At 33.8% G+C, this 19,557-nt stretch overlaps 1 protein-coding gene across 7 annotated transcripts in view; it reads left to right on the top strand.

Moving 5' to 3' along the window:
• Positions 1–8,164: 8,164 nt before the first annotated feature.
• The window catches only part of LOC107002582, a 45,523-nt gene continuing 34,130 nt past the window's right edge, over positions 8,165–19,557 (top strand). For 4 of the 7 annotated variants that reach the window (XM_027912354.1, XM_027912355.1, XM_027912357.1 and 1 more), the window contains exons 1-7: positions 8,259–8,852; positions 8,926–9,007; positions 9,095–9,172; positions 9,284–9,343; positions 9,427–9,531; positions 9,825–9,935; positions 10,954–10,995. In XM_027912354.1, the coding sequence (XP_027768155.1) occupies positions 8,776–8,852; positions 8,926–9,007; positions 9,095–9,172; positions 9,284–9,343; positions 9,427–9,531; positions 9,825–9,935; positions 10,954–10,995 (555 nt within the window). In that variant the 5' untranslated portion in view covers positions 8,259–8,775. Of the gene's footprint in view, positions 8,853–8,925; positions 9,008–9,094; positions 9,173–9,283; positions 9,344–9,426; positions 9,532–9,824; positions 9,936–10,953; positions 10,996–19,557 lie in introns of all 7 variants that reach the window. The other 3 variants (XM_027912352.1, XM_027912353.1, XM_027912356.1) reach the window with 3 other exon arrangements.

The raw sequence follows: 19,557 nt of genomic DNA, 5'->3' as shown, positions 1-19,557 counted from the left end.
CTCATATAGAAATTTTATCAACTTTATTGAGTCTGAAATATCAAATTTGAAAGCGTAGAATATTTCATTTGCGTGCACGAGATTCCAAACAATTTCAGAATGCCAATCGAAGATTTTAATGTCCCCCAAAACCAGTTGATGCAGGACAATTTTGGTCTTCGCATATCCAGGCCTTGGGCCACATTCGTGGAGACCAGATATTTCGGTAACCACTTCCGTAAGGTCCAAGTCGCGTTCATGAAGGGTTAAGCCCCCATCTTTCGCATTCGCGGGGAACCGACTGGTTACACGCCCTTGGATTCTCTTGCCTTAATCATGTCATATTTGCAAAGCGAAACCTTTCTAAGCTCCAAAGTTTGCATGGCCCATGACTATGTTCGTGGAGGGTCATTTGATGAGAACATACTTAGAAACCAAGCGTCGAGTAGTTCTCAGCCGGGGTTCTAAGGGACCAATCAAGGTCCTTGGGAAGAGACACAAGGTTATAAAGATTAATATGATCCATGGAGAGACAGAGATAGGCAGTGGCGTGAGCAAAATTGAGAAAGAGTAGACGAGAGGTACAATCATCAAAGTTGAAGCCCGTATATGCCTTTACCATAAAGAGATCGAGTGCATCTATCTTAACCCAAACCATGAGCTCTAACTTACTTCTATTAAACACTTGGAGACCCAAATTAATCATCTCTAGGCTCAAATAAATCTAAAAGTCAAAGGTACTTTTCCTAGTGATACTCTATCGAACCAGAAAACTAATGGCCATTATATGGCGATGGTTACTAGGAGTAGAAAGATTTTTGATGATACCAAGGTTATGACTAAGAAAGTGGCAAGTGAGAAGGTTGTTGATGGTGAAGTTGAGAACACCTATCAAAAGTGCTATTGCTAAGAACCAAGTGACTGAGGAGTATGTGATTGATGATGACAAAAATGAGGATTATCCTCCTAGCACAGAAGCTAAGGAAACGAAATGGGATGAATTCACTAAGGGTGATGTGCCTAAGTTCCCCTCCATATCCTCAAAGAATGTTGAAAACAAACAATCAATTTAAAAAGCTTCTTAATCTTTTTAGTAAGTTGTTTGTCTATATACCGCTAGTTATGTTTACTTGCAAATGTCAGGGTATTTAATGTTTATGAAGGAGATGTTAAAGAAGAAAAGAGTGGTTGGTATGGGTATGATTGAGATGTCCCACCATTGTAGTGTTGTGATTGACAACAATTTGGCTACTAAAAGAGAATCTGGGAATGTTAATAATCCCATATACCATAAAAGCATATAAGTTTGACAAAGCTTTGTCTGATCTAGGGGAAGTATAAACTTGATGCCCCTTTTAATTTTTAAGAAGTTGAGTCTCGAGGATCCAAAGCCTACTCTAATGAAATTGTCTATGGTATATCACTTTACCAAAAAGCTTATGGGTATACTATTTGACATTCTTTTCAAAGTACATAGATTCATTTTCATGTCCAATTTGTTAGTGTTAGATTCCAACATGGATATAGAGGTGCCTATCATTCTAGGTCGGCCATTCATTTCCACGGGATGATTATTAACTGATGTTGAGTTTGTAGAGCTTAAGTTTTGAGTTGGAGATGATAAGGTGAATTCCAGTGTGGGTAATCCTATGAAATCATTAGTGGATTGTAAAGTGGTTTTTGTGATTCACTCTATGGATGATCCATGAAAGAAGAGGTGCCACACGATATTGGATGATCTTGAAGTACTTGAGTTGTGCCTCAATGTTAAGTCAAACGCTTCTTAAAAGGCAATCCAAGTATTTTTAAATTCTTTACTTCACTTTTTGTTGTTTTGGTTTGTTTCAAGGGCTTTAACTCTATCAATTATCGAGCCGGATCTCATGCATCATAAGCGATTTATCTTTTTAATTGATTCTTATGGATTGGAACAAAAAAAATCTTGAATGAGGCTAGAGATGAATTTTAGAAAGACGCCAAGGAAAAATGATGAAAAATGGATTCCATGGCCATAAGCTCCAGATAGGAAGAATGTCGGTTAGAAATTGTACAATGCTAGTTAAATGAGGAGTTCCAACAGTGAACTGAGAAATAATTATAGGAACCTGTGCTTGACCAGTGAATCGCCTGTTGAAAACTGTATATTAGAAGATTAAGCTCTAGTACAAAACAATGTACTAGCAAGAAATTTTAGCGTCTATGGTGAATCAGTGTCTTATCGAAGGTGATTGGTGTGCCACTGATCGACCGTAATTCGTTGAAGAGATATTTAATTTTGATTCATGGAAGAGAAAAAACGGATTTTGAATGGCTTTCCTCGATCCCCAAACATCTAAAATACCTTCACCCCCTTCCATATACATTCCCCACACCTCCATTTCCTATATTCATCTCTCTCACTCAAGATTAAACCTCAAACCTCCTAACTTCTTTTTTCCTTTTTAATTTCTCTCTTTTCTCCTTACTCTAACTCCATTCTCTCTCGAATCACAAAATCTCACTTTCGTATCTTGTTTGTACCATAATAATCATCCGCAAAATCAATAGCTAAAACCTAAGAACAATTCTAGAGTAGTTCATATCAAAGAATGACAAAAGTTATATTCGAATGATAGAGTGTCACCCTAAAAATGTCGTCTCTATGATCTACTTATAATGGTAGAACAGATCCTAATCCCAATTGGATACGCACTTCTTTGAGTTTGCAGATCTCTGATCCGTAAAATAAGGGTATGCAACGTGAATCCCGTTGTGGAGCAAAAGTCCTATGCTGCGAGATCTATCTAAGATACCTTGTCTTCTTTCCCGTACATCACAAGTCCATCGCAAGAATCTTCTTTATCTATGAAGTTCGTTTAGCCCGAGGCTCCGTGCGAAGTCCAATGTGTGATGCAATCCTCACACAATGAACTCCTCTTATTCAACATGTTTTGATGCTTTCAGTCCAGAATCTTTCGCTTTGAGCTGTACTCCATCATTTGGGTCAATGCTTATATATATATATATATATATGTATGTATGTATGTATATATATATATACACACACACTACCTTAAAAGCATGAACTCCCTAACATGAATATTGAATTACTATAATACCCCCAACTTAAAACATTGAATTTATTATATATTCTATATATAATATTATATTTATATGCACTATATTATATTAAAAGCATACACCTTTTCACATTGATGGGTAGTGACTTTTCCAAAAGGTTGTGACTTTTTTTTATAGAGTTGTGACTTTCTCGATGAGTTATGATATTTTTCGAAAATTTGTGACTTTTCTGAAGGTTAGTGACTTATCTGAAAAGACACGATAAACATCTTTTCATACTTAACATTTGTTGTCTATAAATAGAGGGGTTTCTCACACTTTTAACCAACGAATTTTGTTAGTTTTTTATTCTTCTACTTATAACAAGGAAGATTGAGAGAGTTGTCCGATTATGGAATTACAATATTTTTTTGTGGGCAAATTAGATAGATGAGTAAAAATTGATGCAACAAGGAGAATGAAATAACTCAACTTCAAACGACAAGAGCATCGTGATAATTAATATGGACTCATTTTCATAGCCATAAAATATACTTTTGCAACAACTCTTACTTGACAAGAAGTTAAATGATTTTCAGTTGCACAAATTACAACTTCATATTCAGAATCTGAAAAGTCTCAAACTAATGGAGAAAAGGTATTTGATAACTTGTTTGAAGAATCCAAACTACATTTAATAAGTCCTCTTTCATTTTCAATTTATTTTGTGTACTTTTAATTACAATATTTTTTTTTTGGGTAAAATAGACAGATCAATAAAAATTGATGCAACAGGACAATGAAATAACTCAACTTCAAACTAGAAGAGTATCGCGATAACTAATATGCACTAATTTTCATAGCCGTCAAATATACTTTTGCAGCAACTCTTACTTTACAAAAAACTTAATGATTTTTTATTGCACAAACTAAAACTTCGTGTTAAGAATTTGAAAAGTATCAAACTAACCGAGAAAATGTATTTGATCAAAAACTTGTTTGAAGAATCGAAGCTACATTTAATAAGTACTCTTTCGTTTTCAATTTATTTGTAGGAATTTTATTTTATTCATTTTAATCTAGAATGTTCTTTTTTCTTGGGGGCGAAGACGCATCTTTAAGACCACATAGTTAAAAAAATCTTTTTATATATTCTACATATGATCCTTAAATTAAAAGTCTTCTTTAATTTTTAAAAATTCATGTCAAAATAAAATTACATCAATCTATATTTGTCAGTTTTTTAATCTATACTGCCTTAAAAGAATAAACTAATAAGTTAAATGTTAAATTAATATAATACCCCCGACTTAAGACACCAAATCTATTATATCTTCTATCTTATATATATATATATATATATATATATATATATAAGAGAACCCTAGGCTCGCCTATGTGACGCCACCACAAGCAAGGATTCTCTTTAAATTTATTTTATTTTCAAAACTAACATTCATCTTTCATGAAAAGTTATAACTTTTTCATGATAAATTGTGACTTTTATGAAAAATTGCAACTTTTATGAAATACTATGACTTTTATGAAGAGTTGCGACTTTTATGAAATGTTGTGCCCTTTCTGAATGGTTGTAACTTTTTCAAAAAATTATGACCTTTCTGATAAGACACAATAATCATTTCTTTACAATACCCTTTGTTGTCTATAAATAGAGGATTACACTGTGCATTTAGTGGGCTCGATTTTTTTCATTCCGTTTCATTCTAATATTGCATATCCTAGTATATTTTTTACAATCATTAGCTTATGCTTATTTTATTAATTGTTGTTTTTGAGTATATACTTTAAACTTTGTTGTTTATGGTTATGCAAAGTTATTGTCATAAGTATTTTTTAGGACAGATTAAATAACAAATATTGATTGAATATTCAAGCAAGTTTTCTCTATTGAAATTGTTGAAGGTACATTTAAAAAAATACTAACAAATATTAGATTTCTTCATCAACAACATTATTCCTTCACATACAAGGATGTGATTTTGTATTCTTCATAAAATCCCCGAGAGTTAATAACTTTGCATGTCTGTATTTTTTGATTTTTATGTTGTTATCTATTTTTACTAAATTTTATCACCGGATATTATGAGTACTTTAAGGATTGAAGATTGATTGAAGTGTTAGTCAATTTTTTGAGGTATCTTATTTCAAAATATAAGAACTTTTCTGGTTAAAATGATTTGTTATCATCATTGAATATTCCATAGTTTACTCCTTTTAATATATATTTTTTCTCGTTGTTTTGTTGTCTCCTTATAATTGTATTGATTATTTTTTGTTTGGTATATATATAATCTTACTATGATAAAGAATTTCATCATTCTAAATATTTCTTTTTTTTTTCCTTTTCATTCCGCTCTTCTAAATATTTTATTTTGTAAGTTATGATTATTTTCGTCAAGATTAATTTGAAGAATATGAAACAAAACCTACTCTAAATAAAAGTAATATCTTAAACTACAAAAGATATTCGATTAACATAGATTTATTGTCATTCATGTCCCAACTCATTACTGAGCGTTGGAATTATCTAGGTTCGACTCATTTTTAATTTTTTAATGTTCGAGAATATTTCTTTAACATGAGTCTAGAATCCAACATTTTGATATATTTTTACTTTCATAATGCAAAAATCATACGTAAATATTCCTGAAAACGTCATAAAGTTTCATTGACTCCGGAAGGGCATTCCGCAGTTTAATGAAGAAGGAATTTCTATAGGAGTCAACAATATTATTTTGTTGTTGTTTCAAATTTATATTTTTCTCCTTCTATAAGTTTTTGTTAGAGTAGCAAAGTAATAATAACGAAAAGTGGTGAACATTTGACCTCAGACAAGTAGATTATCTCAAAAAAAAATTATTAATGTTGTTGTAGTGTACATTAATAACGGTCTTAACTTATTTATAAATAATATTGATTGTAAAAAATTTTCACATAAACTTTTTCGCACAAGGAGTTATTCTAACCATAAAATTATAAGATTCTATATTTTTCATGTACAAAAAAGTAGAAAAAGTAATGTTTAGTCGCTAAATAAAAACATCACTCAATTTTAACAAGATGGTTATATCATCAAATATAATATGATACAATATGTAAAAGATAAAAAATAATTCAAGATATTTTTAATCATTAATTATATATTTATAATTCTTGAGATATGGGATAATGTCAAATAATTTAGTTTTTCTAGAAATGTGCTAACAACCTACATAAATTTACATATTTTTTCTTATAACAATGATTATTGGAAAGATTGTTCAAAAACGCGGGTAAATTACCTAATATTTTATATTTTATTATATTTATTTATGTGTATTATATTATATTATATTAATGACAAACAACTTTTCACATTGAAGGGTTGTGACATTTTCGAAGAGTTATAACTTTTCTGATGAGTTGTCACCTTTTTGAAGGGTTGGGACTTTTCTATAGGGTTGCAACCATTTTGAAGAGTTGTGACTTTTTCGAAGGATTGCAACTCCGAAGAGTTGTGACTTTTTCGAAGGTTTGCGACTTTTCCTAAGAGTTATGACTAATCTGATGAATTTTGACCTTTCTGAAGGGTTGTGACTTTTCTAAAGAGTTGTGACTTCTTTTTGATGAGGCACCACAAGTTGTTTTTCGTACACTACCCTTGTTGGCCATATAAAGAGGGCTTCATCAAATTTTAAACTATATTTTAGAAAAATATAATAATAACAATAATAATTATTATTACTATTTTTAAAACACTCAATTTAGTATATCTTTTATATTTCTATGATAAGATTCAATATGCACATACTAATACTTTAAGTATAAATGGAGGGGTTTTCTCACAATTTTTAACTACGATTTTTTATATTTTCTATTCTTCTCTTCTTAAAACTTCATGTATTATTTACAAAATGTTGACAATCTCAAAGTTCAGTAAAATTAAAGCACTCCATAATATGAATATTAAATTAATCTAATACTCCAACTAAAACATCCAATTTAGTACATCTTCTATATTTTATATTATTATTTTTATATGTTATATTATATCAAGGGAAAATGCAGAAGTACCCCCTCAACTTATGTCCGAAATCCCAGAGACACACTTATACTATACTAAGGTCCTATTACCCCCTGAACTTATTTTATAAGTAATTTTCTACCCCTTTTCGGCCTACGTGACACTAGTTTGAAGAAAAAAGTCAATTAACATTGGGCCCACAAGATAGTGCCACGTAGACAGAAAAGGGATGGAAAATTATTAATAAAATAAGTTCAGGGGGTAATAGGACCTTAGTATAGTATAAGTGTGTCTCTGAGATTTCGGGCATAGGTTGAGAAGGTACTTGTGCATTATCCCTTATATCGAAAGTAAAAACACCTGCAAAATAATAATAACAAAGTAATGCATTATTGGGGAAGGGAGTAGAAAGTTTATTTAAGAGGTGTAACTGAGAAATTTTAAGAGTCCCTAATTTTTTATTTAGCAATATTCATATTATATTTTAAAAATAATGTGGTACATAATTTGATTTTTACGTGCAACGCACGTGCGTCAAAACTAGTATATATATATAAAGTTCATCATAATATTACACATAAAACATTTGAATACTCCATTAAAGAACCCTATTTAATTTGCTACCATTTTTATTTAATCAATCTTCAATATTTTTTGAGAAAAACATTTTCTACTCTCTAATAAAAAAAAACATAAAATAATTTTCAGCAAAAAATATTAAGTTATCTTATAAATATTTTCTATGACACCAAATACATTTAATCATTTCCCTTTGATAATATCATTCTCCTTAATTGTTGTTTAATTTGAAGACATTTAATAGTTTTCGTCAAAAAAGAGAAATGAAGGGAGGTTTCATGTTTACACGATTTATTTCTTTTTATGAATTTGAATTAGTTAAAAAATATTGTTGAACTAATAATAATAAATAAAATTTGTAATAACCTATATTTGATTTGGTAGAAAAATAAAACGCTTGAGGAACTTCTTCTTTCTTTGGTTCCTACATATTGATAAGAGATTGAAAGCCTTGGCGACTCGTTCTTCCACATTTAAAAAAAAAAAAGGTAAACATACCCAATTGCTATTTCGGTTTGTTGTGATTAATAAGGGATTCTCAATCTAATTTATATTTATTATTATATAAATAATTTTGCCTGAATTTTTGTTTTGAAGGTTTTTTTACTAATAAGGAGTAATTCTTTTACTTTGCGCCAGTTTTCCTTAAACTTCTGCGGTAGTTAAACCTTTTTTTTTTTTTTTGTTTTCTTTCTTCAAATGAAAAATAATAAAATAGGCAAAACTAACTTCACCTCCTTCGTCTTCTTCACAAGGTCGGCGGCGATCGGAGGAAAGAGGTAGCTGTAACTCCAGATCTTGATCACCTCGTGGTCCAAGAGGAAGCTAGTCTAAATAGAAGACATTTAGGACGCTCAAACTTCTCACAAGCGCCATCACTCTTACTCGTTGAAGACTCCTTCAGCATAGCTTTATAAGACCAAAAGGCTCTGTATCAGTGAGTACCGTTATCCCAACCTATCACATGTATCAGTTGTGTATTCCTTTAGTTTAGTTGCTGCCTTTTATATCTGGCTATTATTTCTGGAAGAGCGGAAGTGCTTCAGCATTTTGTGAATCAGAATAGGTTGGGATATGGAAGGAACTGGTCGATGATGTCGGACCTGGTTGACTACTTTTTATTTGACTTCCTCTCCTGAAAATAGTTATCTAACATGTATTCCCCTATTAGCTCTATTAATGGGCAAAAAGATGTAAGAGTTCAAGGGCAAAGCTCTGATTTGGCAAACAGGTAATCCATGAGCTAGATTATGTTGGGAATTTTCGGTCGAGTGTGTACGGCCACTAATTCATCACAGTTGCAGGCAAAATTTTGGGATGAGTTCTTTACCGAAGATTTTGAAGGGAAATGACACCATCAATGACTCTCAGGATCCTGAAGTTATGGTAGCTTCTCTAAATTTGTACAGAATACAATTTTCAGTTTGAAGGGAGACTACAGTTCGTTGATTTGCTGTATAAATCTGTGTTCAGGAACTGTATTCACGTGCGAAAGCACAACAAGAAGAAATCCTATATCTTCGGGAACAGATTGCTCTTGCCAGTATTCGGGTGTGCCATTTCCCTTTGGTCTTTTGCACATTTTTGCTTTTCACTTCAGAGTTAATATACTTATGGTTCAACTTTTAACTTAAGAAAATTTTGTTGTCACCGTTGGATCAGGAATCACAGCTCTTGAATGAGAAATATGGACTTGAGAAGAAATTTTCTGAACTACGCATGGTTTGTCTTTCTTGTGACTGAATTTACTTGTTTAATATTTTTGTTCTATACATTATTTTAGAGTTATTATTTTGCACTCATAGGCACTAGATGAGAAGCAGAACGAAGCAATAATATCCGCCTCAAATGAACTGACTCGGAGGAAAGGTGATCTTGAAGAAAACTTAAGATTGGTGAATGAGTTAAAGGTAAGAAATCAGAGGAGATAGGTATTGGTAGAGTCGCATTCAGCCTACGTTGACTGTGAATTCTTGTCCCTTTTTTATTGGGAATATAAGCTTCAATATTTAAAAATTATTTCTCTACTTGTGGTTCTTGATGTAACTGCACAATATTGGTTGCCTCTCTGAGAAATATATTTCTTGGGAGAACTGTATATACTGCTCACCCCCAGCTAGCTTGTGATTGAGAAACAGTAGTTGTATCATCTATCTGTATCTTCTCTAGGATCTCGTTTATTGGAAATTTATTCTTTTTTCAGGATACGGAGGATGACAAATATATTTTTATGTCATCCATGCTTGGATTATTGGCTGAATATGGTGTCTTTCCTCGTGTGGCCAGTGCCTCTAATCTGACCAACAATGTGAAGGTATTGATTACAAAGGATTAGGGTAGTGCTTTAATAAGAAGTACTGACTCTCTCTAGATCATGTTGTTTACAGTCCTTGAGGTATATAATAATCTCTGAGGAGTTAAAAGGTCCAGTATGTTTTTTCATATATTTACTGATCTAAATATTTACATGCAGATTGTTTGGATCTTTAGTATCTTATGAGTTTCTTCTTCTTCTTTGTTCAGTTCTTCAGTAAAACTGTAAAGCATATGGCACTTGCCAACACTTGTATTGGACACATTGCTTTGGTCGGAAAAACATTGCTTTGGCAAGAGTGCTACCCACAAAAATGTCAACATTTTTCAAATCCTGAAAATTAATTTTAAGTCGTGTATGCAAAGATGCAATAAACGTTTAAACATGTCTAATCCCAAAAGCATTCTGTAAAACATCATTATCTATTCTTTTGCTGTAAATCATGCTTGACATGCTAGTAGCACTGCTATATGTTGATGGGGGTCATTGCTTGAGGTCTTTTTATGCCCGACTAATCTGAAGGTCTGGCTGAATGTTGTATGTTCAGTTACCTTTTCCGTGCTTTGAGGAAAATTAGACTTACATCATTTGTAATTTTTTGAATTCTGTTCTACTTAGAATCTGCCTGGTTAAGAGTTTGATGTTATTAGAACTTTTTCAGTTAAATGAGCTTATTATACTATGGAGGTCTGGTTGTTTCAAAATCTACAAATGGATGAATCAATCAACTTTTCTTAGTCACAACCAATTGAGGGAACCTTTATCCTTGTAGTCATTATGCTATTTTCAATATTCAGAGGATCATCATAGTTAGACATTGAGGAAATTTTATGAATCCTTTGTGTCTTCCTTTAGAGTCAACATACAAAGGACCATCATTGTTAGTCTGAATTAACTAAATTTCTCCTCTTCCTTCCACTTCGAATCTAATCTTATAGCATCAACGAATATTGCAACGTAGTCTTCCTTCCTGGAGTATCACTTCTGATTCAACTTTTTTCTCCTTAATGTATTGCAGCACTTGCACGATCAACTGGAGATGAAGATCAGAACTTCACATGTAAGGTTTTGTCATTTACAACCTTATTAGTTACAATTTTTTATATACGGAGCAACCTTTTCAATCATGCTTTATACTGTTTTTTTTGGGCCAAATTGTGGGATGTTTTATTCAGTAGCTTATCAGATTAATATAAATGAAAAAAAGCAAATATTGTTTTTGTTTTGCAAATTGTGCTATGTTTACTTAAGCAGGCTTTCCAAAATTCAGAATTCTTTAAATGCAAAGAACGACCAGCATCACGAATTCAGGTTTGAGGAACTATTTTATGTACTCAGTTCCTGAGTTAATATATCTATGAAAATACACTAGAAAGGAAATACAAATTAATTGGCTTGCATGACTAGAAATAACTTAATTAACAAGCGAGAGATTTGGTCAAAGTTGTCTGGAGTAGACTGAAGTGGAGGGGGAGTTGGAAAAGAATTGAACCGTAGGTTTGCCTGTATAATATTTCCCTAATTTGGACTTCGGTTTTCTTTGGACACAAATAAAAGGAGCTCAAAGAAGGGAAGAATTGAACAATTTAGAGGAGGGGAGTCTCTTCGGCTCTGATACCATGTGCATAATGAGAAATGAAGGAGATAATGGCTTTTGACAAAAGAAGTTGTCCTTACCCAGAACAAATTAATGAGAAGAGGGATCTCAATGTGTTCTAGATGCTTTTTATGTGGAGTTAAACTAGAGACAGTTAGCCATCCATTTCTACACTGCTATGTAATGGAACAACTTTGGAGAATTTTCATTAATCATAAAGGCATATTCCGAATTATACCTAGTAAGATCACAGAAGCTTTACAGTGTTTGGTGGAAGCAGAATCTCTGCAAAGTATAATAGTAGATGGAGAATTGTCCTTTGTAGTATCTGGTGAACAATCAGGAAGGAAATTTCAGATGCTTTGAGGTTACAGAGAATTGTGTGCAAAAGATCAAGTGGAATTGTCTATTACCGTTTTGATACTGATTCTATTTTGATGTTTAGAGTCAAATTAGATGTAGATTAGGTTATCTTCTTGAGTTCACTTGTGAATATGGTTGCCGTACAACCCATATACCAATTATCATTTTCAAAAGGAATGAAACTTTTATAACATTTTGACCAACCAATCATTGGATTATTGAAAAATATTTTCCTTCATAGTAAACACAAACCTAAATGTTTTATATGATGAGTTAAAATGCTTTGTATACCTAAATGTCTTTACTTTCGATGCTGCACCCATGTCAGATTCTCCCAAAAAAAAATGCAAAGTTGCGTGGACTCTTCACTTTTGATTGTCCAATCCGTGTCGGTTTCCAAATATACACTAATTTTGGAGAATGACACGCAACTGTTGACATTTTTTAATAGTCCATAGCCTTAATGGCAAGAAGGTTGAAGAAACATTTGAAGAGTCAATGGGCCGAAGTATTGATGCTTGATAAGCTTGGAGGTGCTTTTGCTCCCAAGCCTTCTTTTGGTCCACATAATTGAAGGGAATGATTACATTGATTATTATCATCAGGAACAGGTTGAAATATGTTTTTACATACCAAGAGGTCATCCTTATCTTGATGCAATGGCAAGTTATGATTGATGGGAAAGTTAAGGACAGATAGGATTTACCAGGATGTTGTTTCGATTCCAAAGACAAATGTGAACTTCCGACTTCCTTATGGCACTAAGCGTCTTTTCCATCTTCACTCACTCAGGAATAAGCAAGCCAGGTTCAAACTTTGTAAGGTTTGATCAGTGCAGTTTGGTTGAAGAGGCTCATAAGAGGATGGGAGCTCAATCACCTACAAGCTACAACTGCTTAAAAGGCTAGGTTGAGCTTTGTATAAATTTTACACGTTGGGCCATGTTTCTCCTTGTTTAGAGATGTCAATCTTATTTGAAATGCTGCATTTTAACATGTGTACTCAGTACTGTTGTACCTACCTTTTTTTTGTGGAAAGAAGGTTGACTGTGTTAAGATGATAAAAAAATACACTTCAAAAATCTTTAGATGTGTGTGAATTTGATTTCAAAGTGTGTGCATTTATTACACTTCTTAATTGCAATAAATGCACCTCTAGCGAGACATTAATGCGTCGTTTGGTAGTTTTGTCACGATGGCTTTTTTTCGATGATCGTGGTGTCAGGGCTAGGTTTTGCATACCTCAACTAGTTCCACGGGGTATCATCCATCTCCCACCAACATGTATCAGGTAACTCTGTCCACTTAGGCTCGAACATATGAGTAGAATCACCTAGTGTTTTTTTCCTTTGCTGGGATTTGAACCTGAGACCTCATGACCCTCAACCACTTTATTGACCACTAGGCGACACCCTTGGGTGCGACTGTGGCTTGACTTTTGCAAATATAAAAGAGCATCTATTGAGCATGTAGCAAGTGAATTAATTTAATGGGCCTAAAATTTTCGCATGCAAATTAGGGAAAATGTCACCAAAGCTTAAGCTTTTGTGTACTAACTTTTTTGTGGAAGAAATATAGAATGATAATCTTCTTTTCTATTTTAGCACTTGCGCATTAACTATTTAAATCAGTAGCTTGAGAGAAACAATCATTTGCGTTTTCTTTCAATTCTCTATTTTCTTTTCTCATTTCTCACCTGATATTAGAGCAAGTGTGTCAATTAGGACTTCTCAAGCAGCTCATCCCAAGTTCAAATGGACCTAGGAGGTAGATCATTCAACCATGTTTTCCATAAGGGAAAATGGAAATAACCTTAACTGTGTAGGATCATTTGAGATAGCGTTTCGCTTGGACACTGTACAAATTTGGTGGGACTAATACATTTGCATAGTTCACCGGGATCACATTTTCGTATGCAAAAATACCAAAAGGATTTAAATTTGCAATCATTGTACTTAAAACACATGAGCACAAAATAAACATTGGTCCAAAATATGCAACAAAAGTAATAGACTATGTCTAAGTCACCAATTGCTCCCACAATGACAACCAATTGTGATAATGCCCAACCAAGCTCTATAAAAGAACAAAACGGTTGTCACAATACCTAGAGAATGTCCAAGTCATAAGCCACATTGAGTACGAGGTAGATAAGTCTAAGTCTATATACTAGAGTCTTATATAATGCCAAATATCTTGTTTTAAGAAGGATTTAATTACCTCAAGTGAGATCAAGTGAAAAAGAGATGCTTTGTAGATAAAATTAACTCCATTCATGATTTGAAATGAAATTGTATAGTTTCTCTATATTTTTGGTGTAAAGAGAACTATATACAAGAAGTAGTTGATCTTATAGATTTTATAGGTGCTTTGTAAATTTAGAGCCCCTACCTCTTTGTGAAACTTTTTGGAGGTGACCAACATACCCTTAGGAGTCGGTTGGTTGGGAACAAGTTATCCTTAGATTAATTATCTCGGGATTAGTTATCTCGCCATGCATATGGAATAACTTATCCCATCACTATGATATAAATAGTGGGATAAGTTATCCCAAACATGTCAACCAAACAAGACAATAAAATTTTATCCCATGACTATTTTTTTATCCCAAGACTATTTATTCTTATCCATCACAACAAACGACCCCTTAATGTTTCAAAAAGAAAAAAAAGAAAAAGGAAACTAATGATTAAACTAGAGGATATTAAATGAAGTACTTGAGTAATTTACTTCAATTATGGAAAACCTAGATTCTTCATCCCCTTTACGTGCCTAATTAATGGGCTTTTGCCTAATTAGCCTACTTATTTTGGTAATTATTATGGTCCAACTACCCTTAGGGATGGCCCAGTGGTTTGGGCTTAGGACTTCCATTTGGAAGTCTCAAGTTCTAAACGACTTGCCAGTGAAAGTGAGGAGTTTGCCTTCTAGGTTGAGCTCGTCGCACCGGGCTTGCCTAGTTCGTATTACCTCTTCTGTCTGCTTTGCGACCTATTGCATAGGAGCGGGGTTTTTACCCTTTGCGCACCCAAATAGTAGCGGCTTCGGGTATTCCTTGTCACAAAAATAAAATAAAATTATATGGTCCAAGTGTAATGATCCACTAATACATCCCTACATTAATGGGGTCCCTAGTTGCTATTCTTAGTTACCGAGAAAGCATTTATGAATGAATCTTGTGAAAATATGAGATGAGATTGACTATTCCTAGCAATCTATATTGAGACGACACATCAATTCCCAGGGTAACTAGATCAATCCGTTGAATGAATTAAACCCTAACTTAAACCTACTTCCTCGAGTTAGATCAAGTGGTAGGGAGTGATCAAGTTTATACTTCCACACAATTTGTATAAGCATGGATTCAGTTAGAAAATAATAGACTTAATCAATATAAATCTAATAATTGAACACCCATTAATCAAACAACATAGATTTGAATCACTCCTAGATATGAGTCGAGCTACTCATAATAAAGCATAAAAAAAGAAAATTATGATAGAACTCATATTGGGTAAGAATATTTGATAGTAGTTGAAGTTGAATGACAAACAAGCTTGGTGGAGTCCTTCATAATCGCTGTAGCTTACATCCCAAGTAACCAGAATTCTCTTTCCAGAATTTTCTAATTCAAAGATACCTAAAAAATACAAGAAAGAACCGATTTATAATCCAATACAAAACTAGAAAAAGTTTGCAGAAATAACTCTTCGGATTTTTTTGCGGCAAGTTATTGCAATTGAAATTTCTCCTCGGAAACTATACCGCGCAGCCGCAAAATCTTTTGCTTAACCATTTGGCTGCCACATAATATTACGTGTCCTTAAAATTGCCTCTGTGAGAAATATAGGATGATATTATTGAATTGTTATAAGTTTCAAAAAATTTATCGAATTGTTGTGTCTACATTATTACACAAATACCCTAAAATTTATTGAATTGTTGTGTCTACATTATTACACTAATACCCTATTTATAGACACTACAGTATAATCCTTTAACTAGTAGGATACTATGTACTATTCCTATTCGTGTTCCTATTCTATGAAGGATTGTATATATCTATTCCTATTCTTACACTCCCCCTCAAGCTAGTGCATACAAATTGTATGTACCTAACGTGTTACAAATGTAATTAATACAAGTACCGATGAGGGGCTTGGTGAGATATCTGATAACTCGACTTCACAAAATTGACAGTCAATCTCAATTTGCTTAGTCTTCTGATGAAATACTGAATTTGATGCATAATGCCGACAAACAAAGAGTGATAAAATTACAGTGTTGAACTTTCCAAACCAAGCTGGAAATTTCAGACCATAAGTGATTTTTCTAATTGACATGGAATGCTAGAGTATCCAATGTTTGGAGCCAACAAGGATGGGACCTAGTATTTACAAGAGCACTAAATGATTGGGAAATTGGAGAAGTGGCCAATCTGCTGGAAGTGCCCTACTCAAACCCTACTTTATCCACGAAGCCTGACAAACTTAGATGGAAACTACACAACAAGGGAGTGTTTACAGTGAAATCTTGTTACTGGGAGCTCGACAAAAAGGGAATAGCTAATTGAATGATCGTCGTTTATTCTGTGATACATGATAGGGTATATAAAGGATGATACCTAACTACAATCCGAATAAGTCTCAATTGTTCTCTGTATGAACAAAGTCCTACGATTAGAAAAGAAGTAAAAGATCCCTAAGATCTAGGAACAAATAACAAAAAGTAGTTACAGTAGGTCTGTTTCGCTGTTATGCCCCTGCAAGTTGGTGGTGACATTGACAACACCCAACTTGTTGAAAACTTGTTCAAATGAAGCACGCGGAAGTGGCTTGGTGAGTATGTCCGCAACCTGCTTAGCAGAGTGTAAATGTTTCACTTCAAGAGTGTTGTTTTGAACTTGTTCCCGAATGAAGTGGAATCAATCGCAATATGTTTCATTTTGCTGTGGATGTCGGGGTTCTGGCAAATGTATGTTGCACTAACATTGTCACACATGATTTTGGGAATTTTAGTGAGAGGAAACTGAAGTTCTTGACAGAGATTGACTAGCCAATTAATTTCTGTAGCAGTAGCTGCTACAACACGATATTCAGCCTCTGTAGAAGAATGTGAAACTGAGCGCTACTTCTTGGAGGACCAAGAAGGGCTCCCAAGATAAACCACTTAACCAGTAGTGGAGGTGTGATCAATAGGGTCTCCTGCGCAGTCAGTGTCAATATAAGCAACCAACCTTGGACTTTGCTCCTTAGGCACTTGAATACTACAAGGAGGAAGTTTTATTGAGCTACCTGAGCAAGCGTTTAACCACCTTCCAGTGATCTTGGTTAGGAGAATGCATAAACTGAGCAAGCTTTTTACAGTATTGAAGCTTGCCAATGAGCTATGAGTTTATGGAACATGTTTTTGTGTCTGCTAGGAGTTGATTGAGTGATGCCTAAGACAACAATGGAACTTCTAAGCAGTTGGGAAGGTATTGGGAACAGAGGAAGAAAAGAGCATCGATGGAGAACTATCCGATCAAGTATATGGTAGACCTTACGGAAAGAAAGAAGGTGTTTTGATGGTCGCAACAGAAACTTACAGAATATTAGAATAAATCATATAAGCCTTTTGTATTTTTGGTATGAATAGAAACTGGTAGAGGAGATAGAAAATTTAGTTGATTTTATAGAAAACTTGTAAAAATACCCTCCTGGGTTATGTAAGTTTCCAGTTCATCATTTTTTTGGATGATGAATTGTTTGGTGTGAATATTAAGTTATCCTTTTCTCGAAAAAAAAAAGTAACTGGCCTGAGCAACAAAATTAGGTGGTTGCCCCATATAGAGTTCTTCACGATGCAACGGTCTCCTGAAAGTGCTCAAAATCTGGTATGAAGTATATGGATCGCCTTTGGAATCAATAGATAAGCCGAAATTAAATAGGAAAATCACTGAAAAACTGGCTGGAAAATGCTCATACATCAGAGTATTAGATTAGAAGGCTAAAGGTGGTCACAATCTATGAAATAAAATCATGGGTCGGAATGATGAGACGACCCTATTGATAAATAAAAAACTATATTGGTGGGTCAGAATAATTGCACGACCCTACACAAATAAGAAAGTTGTCACCAAAAAGAACGGTGCTACGCAAGTCAGACATGAAAAATAACTCACCGGAAAGATGTCACAGTGCTATTCAAATTAGATATGAGAAAATAGTCACCGGGATGCACGGTGCTACATAAATTAGATATGAAAAAAAGTAGTCACCAGAAAGATGACATAGTACTACACAAATTAAATATGAAGAAGTAGCGACCGGAAAGATGGCACGGTGCTATACAAATTAAATATGAAAAAGATGTCACCAGAAAGATGTCACAGTGCTACGCAAGTTAGATATAAGAAAGTAATCATCAGAATGATGGCACAGTGCTACACAAATTAGATATGAGAAAGTCACTTGAAAGATACAAGGTGAACTTTTGCTAACATAATCGTTGGCTAAACAGGCAACAATATATGGGTAATAGCCACCTACCGACCGGGGAAAATCTTTGATTCTCTTACCAAGTCCGTTGAGGCCTTGATACAATGTGAGAAATATATGAGAAAAATATTATTGAATTGTTGTGTCTACATTATTATACAAAGACCCTATTTATAGACACTGGAATACGATCCTTTAAAAAGTAGGATACTATTTCCTATTCCTTTTCCTATTCTAAGTAGGATTGTGTAGTATACCTATTCTTATTCTAACAACCTCTAGATATGGTTTTCCAACTTCATCTTTCTCTCTACAAAACCGGTGCTAAAACATGTCTATGAGGCCTCTAAGTATGAAGAACTATCGAATTGCACATGACACTAGCTCACTGGCTAATCCTCAACATAAATAAATAATGAATGAATAAATAATAAGCGATAACTAATAACTAATGAGGAGTTTCCATAGGAGGCATGCAGAGCTCACCATTCAACTGAAGCAGTGAGAAGAATGTCCTAGCATATAATCTGTTCGTCTGCAAAACCTGTGCATATATTGATATAGGCTAATGTAGGTTCCCATGCAGAGAACACCATTATACCAACTAATAATACTCAGTCAGTCTTAAAAATTTCTAACTAAAAGGTGATCCACAACATCCTTCTTTTGCCAAAGCAGAATGCACTAAGCAGCAGTGTATGACAGAGACGGTTTGTTGCATTGCCATGATGTCATTTCCTGATAAAGTGAGTGATTTTTGTGTTTACCTTCCATTTGCTATCTATGGCAGATAGTTTGGTATATTGATGTATTCCTTCCCGGTAAAATGACTGATCTTTGTGTTACTTCCTGTTAGCTATCTATGACAGATGGTTCGCTGTATTGGTGTGTTATCCTTTCCCTATAAGAGAGATACATGTCTCCATATGAGATTATTAGAAGTGTAACTAGTTCTTCAACAAAAACCTTCATATTTGCCGAGATCCTTTCTTAATGGGGACCGCACACGGGAAGCCACACTGAACTTTTGAAATCTAAGACCACCTTCTGATAAATACCATAAACTTTTGGGTCTAGCACTTTTAAAAGCTGCTCTTGTAGATGGGGGAGCTTTATTCGGTTTAAATTTTTTGGTAGGATGCCTTAGTACTGCACCCAAGGGTATGGGTCAATGAAGTGGTTGA

The sequence above is a fragment of the Solanum pennellii genome, chromosome 10 (genome assembly GCF_001406875.1).
Source record: "Solanum pennellii chromosome 10, SPENNV200".
Lineage (NCBI taxonomy): Eukaryota > Viridiplantae > Streptophyta > Magnoliopsida > Solanales > Solanaceae > Solanum > Solanum pennellii.
This window is presented reverse-complemented; position numbering and strand designations above follow the sequence as displayed.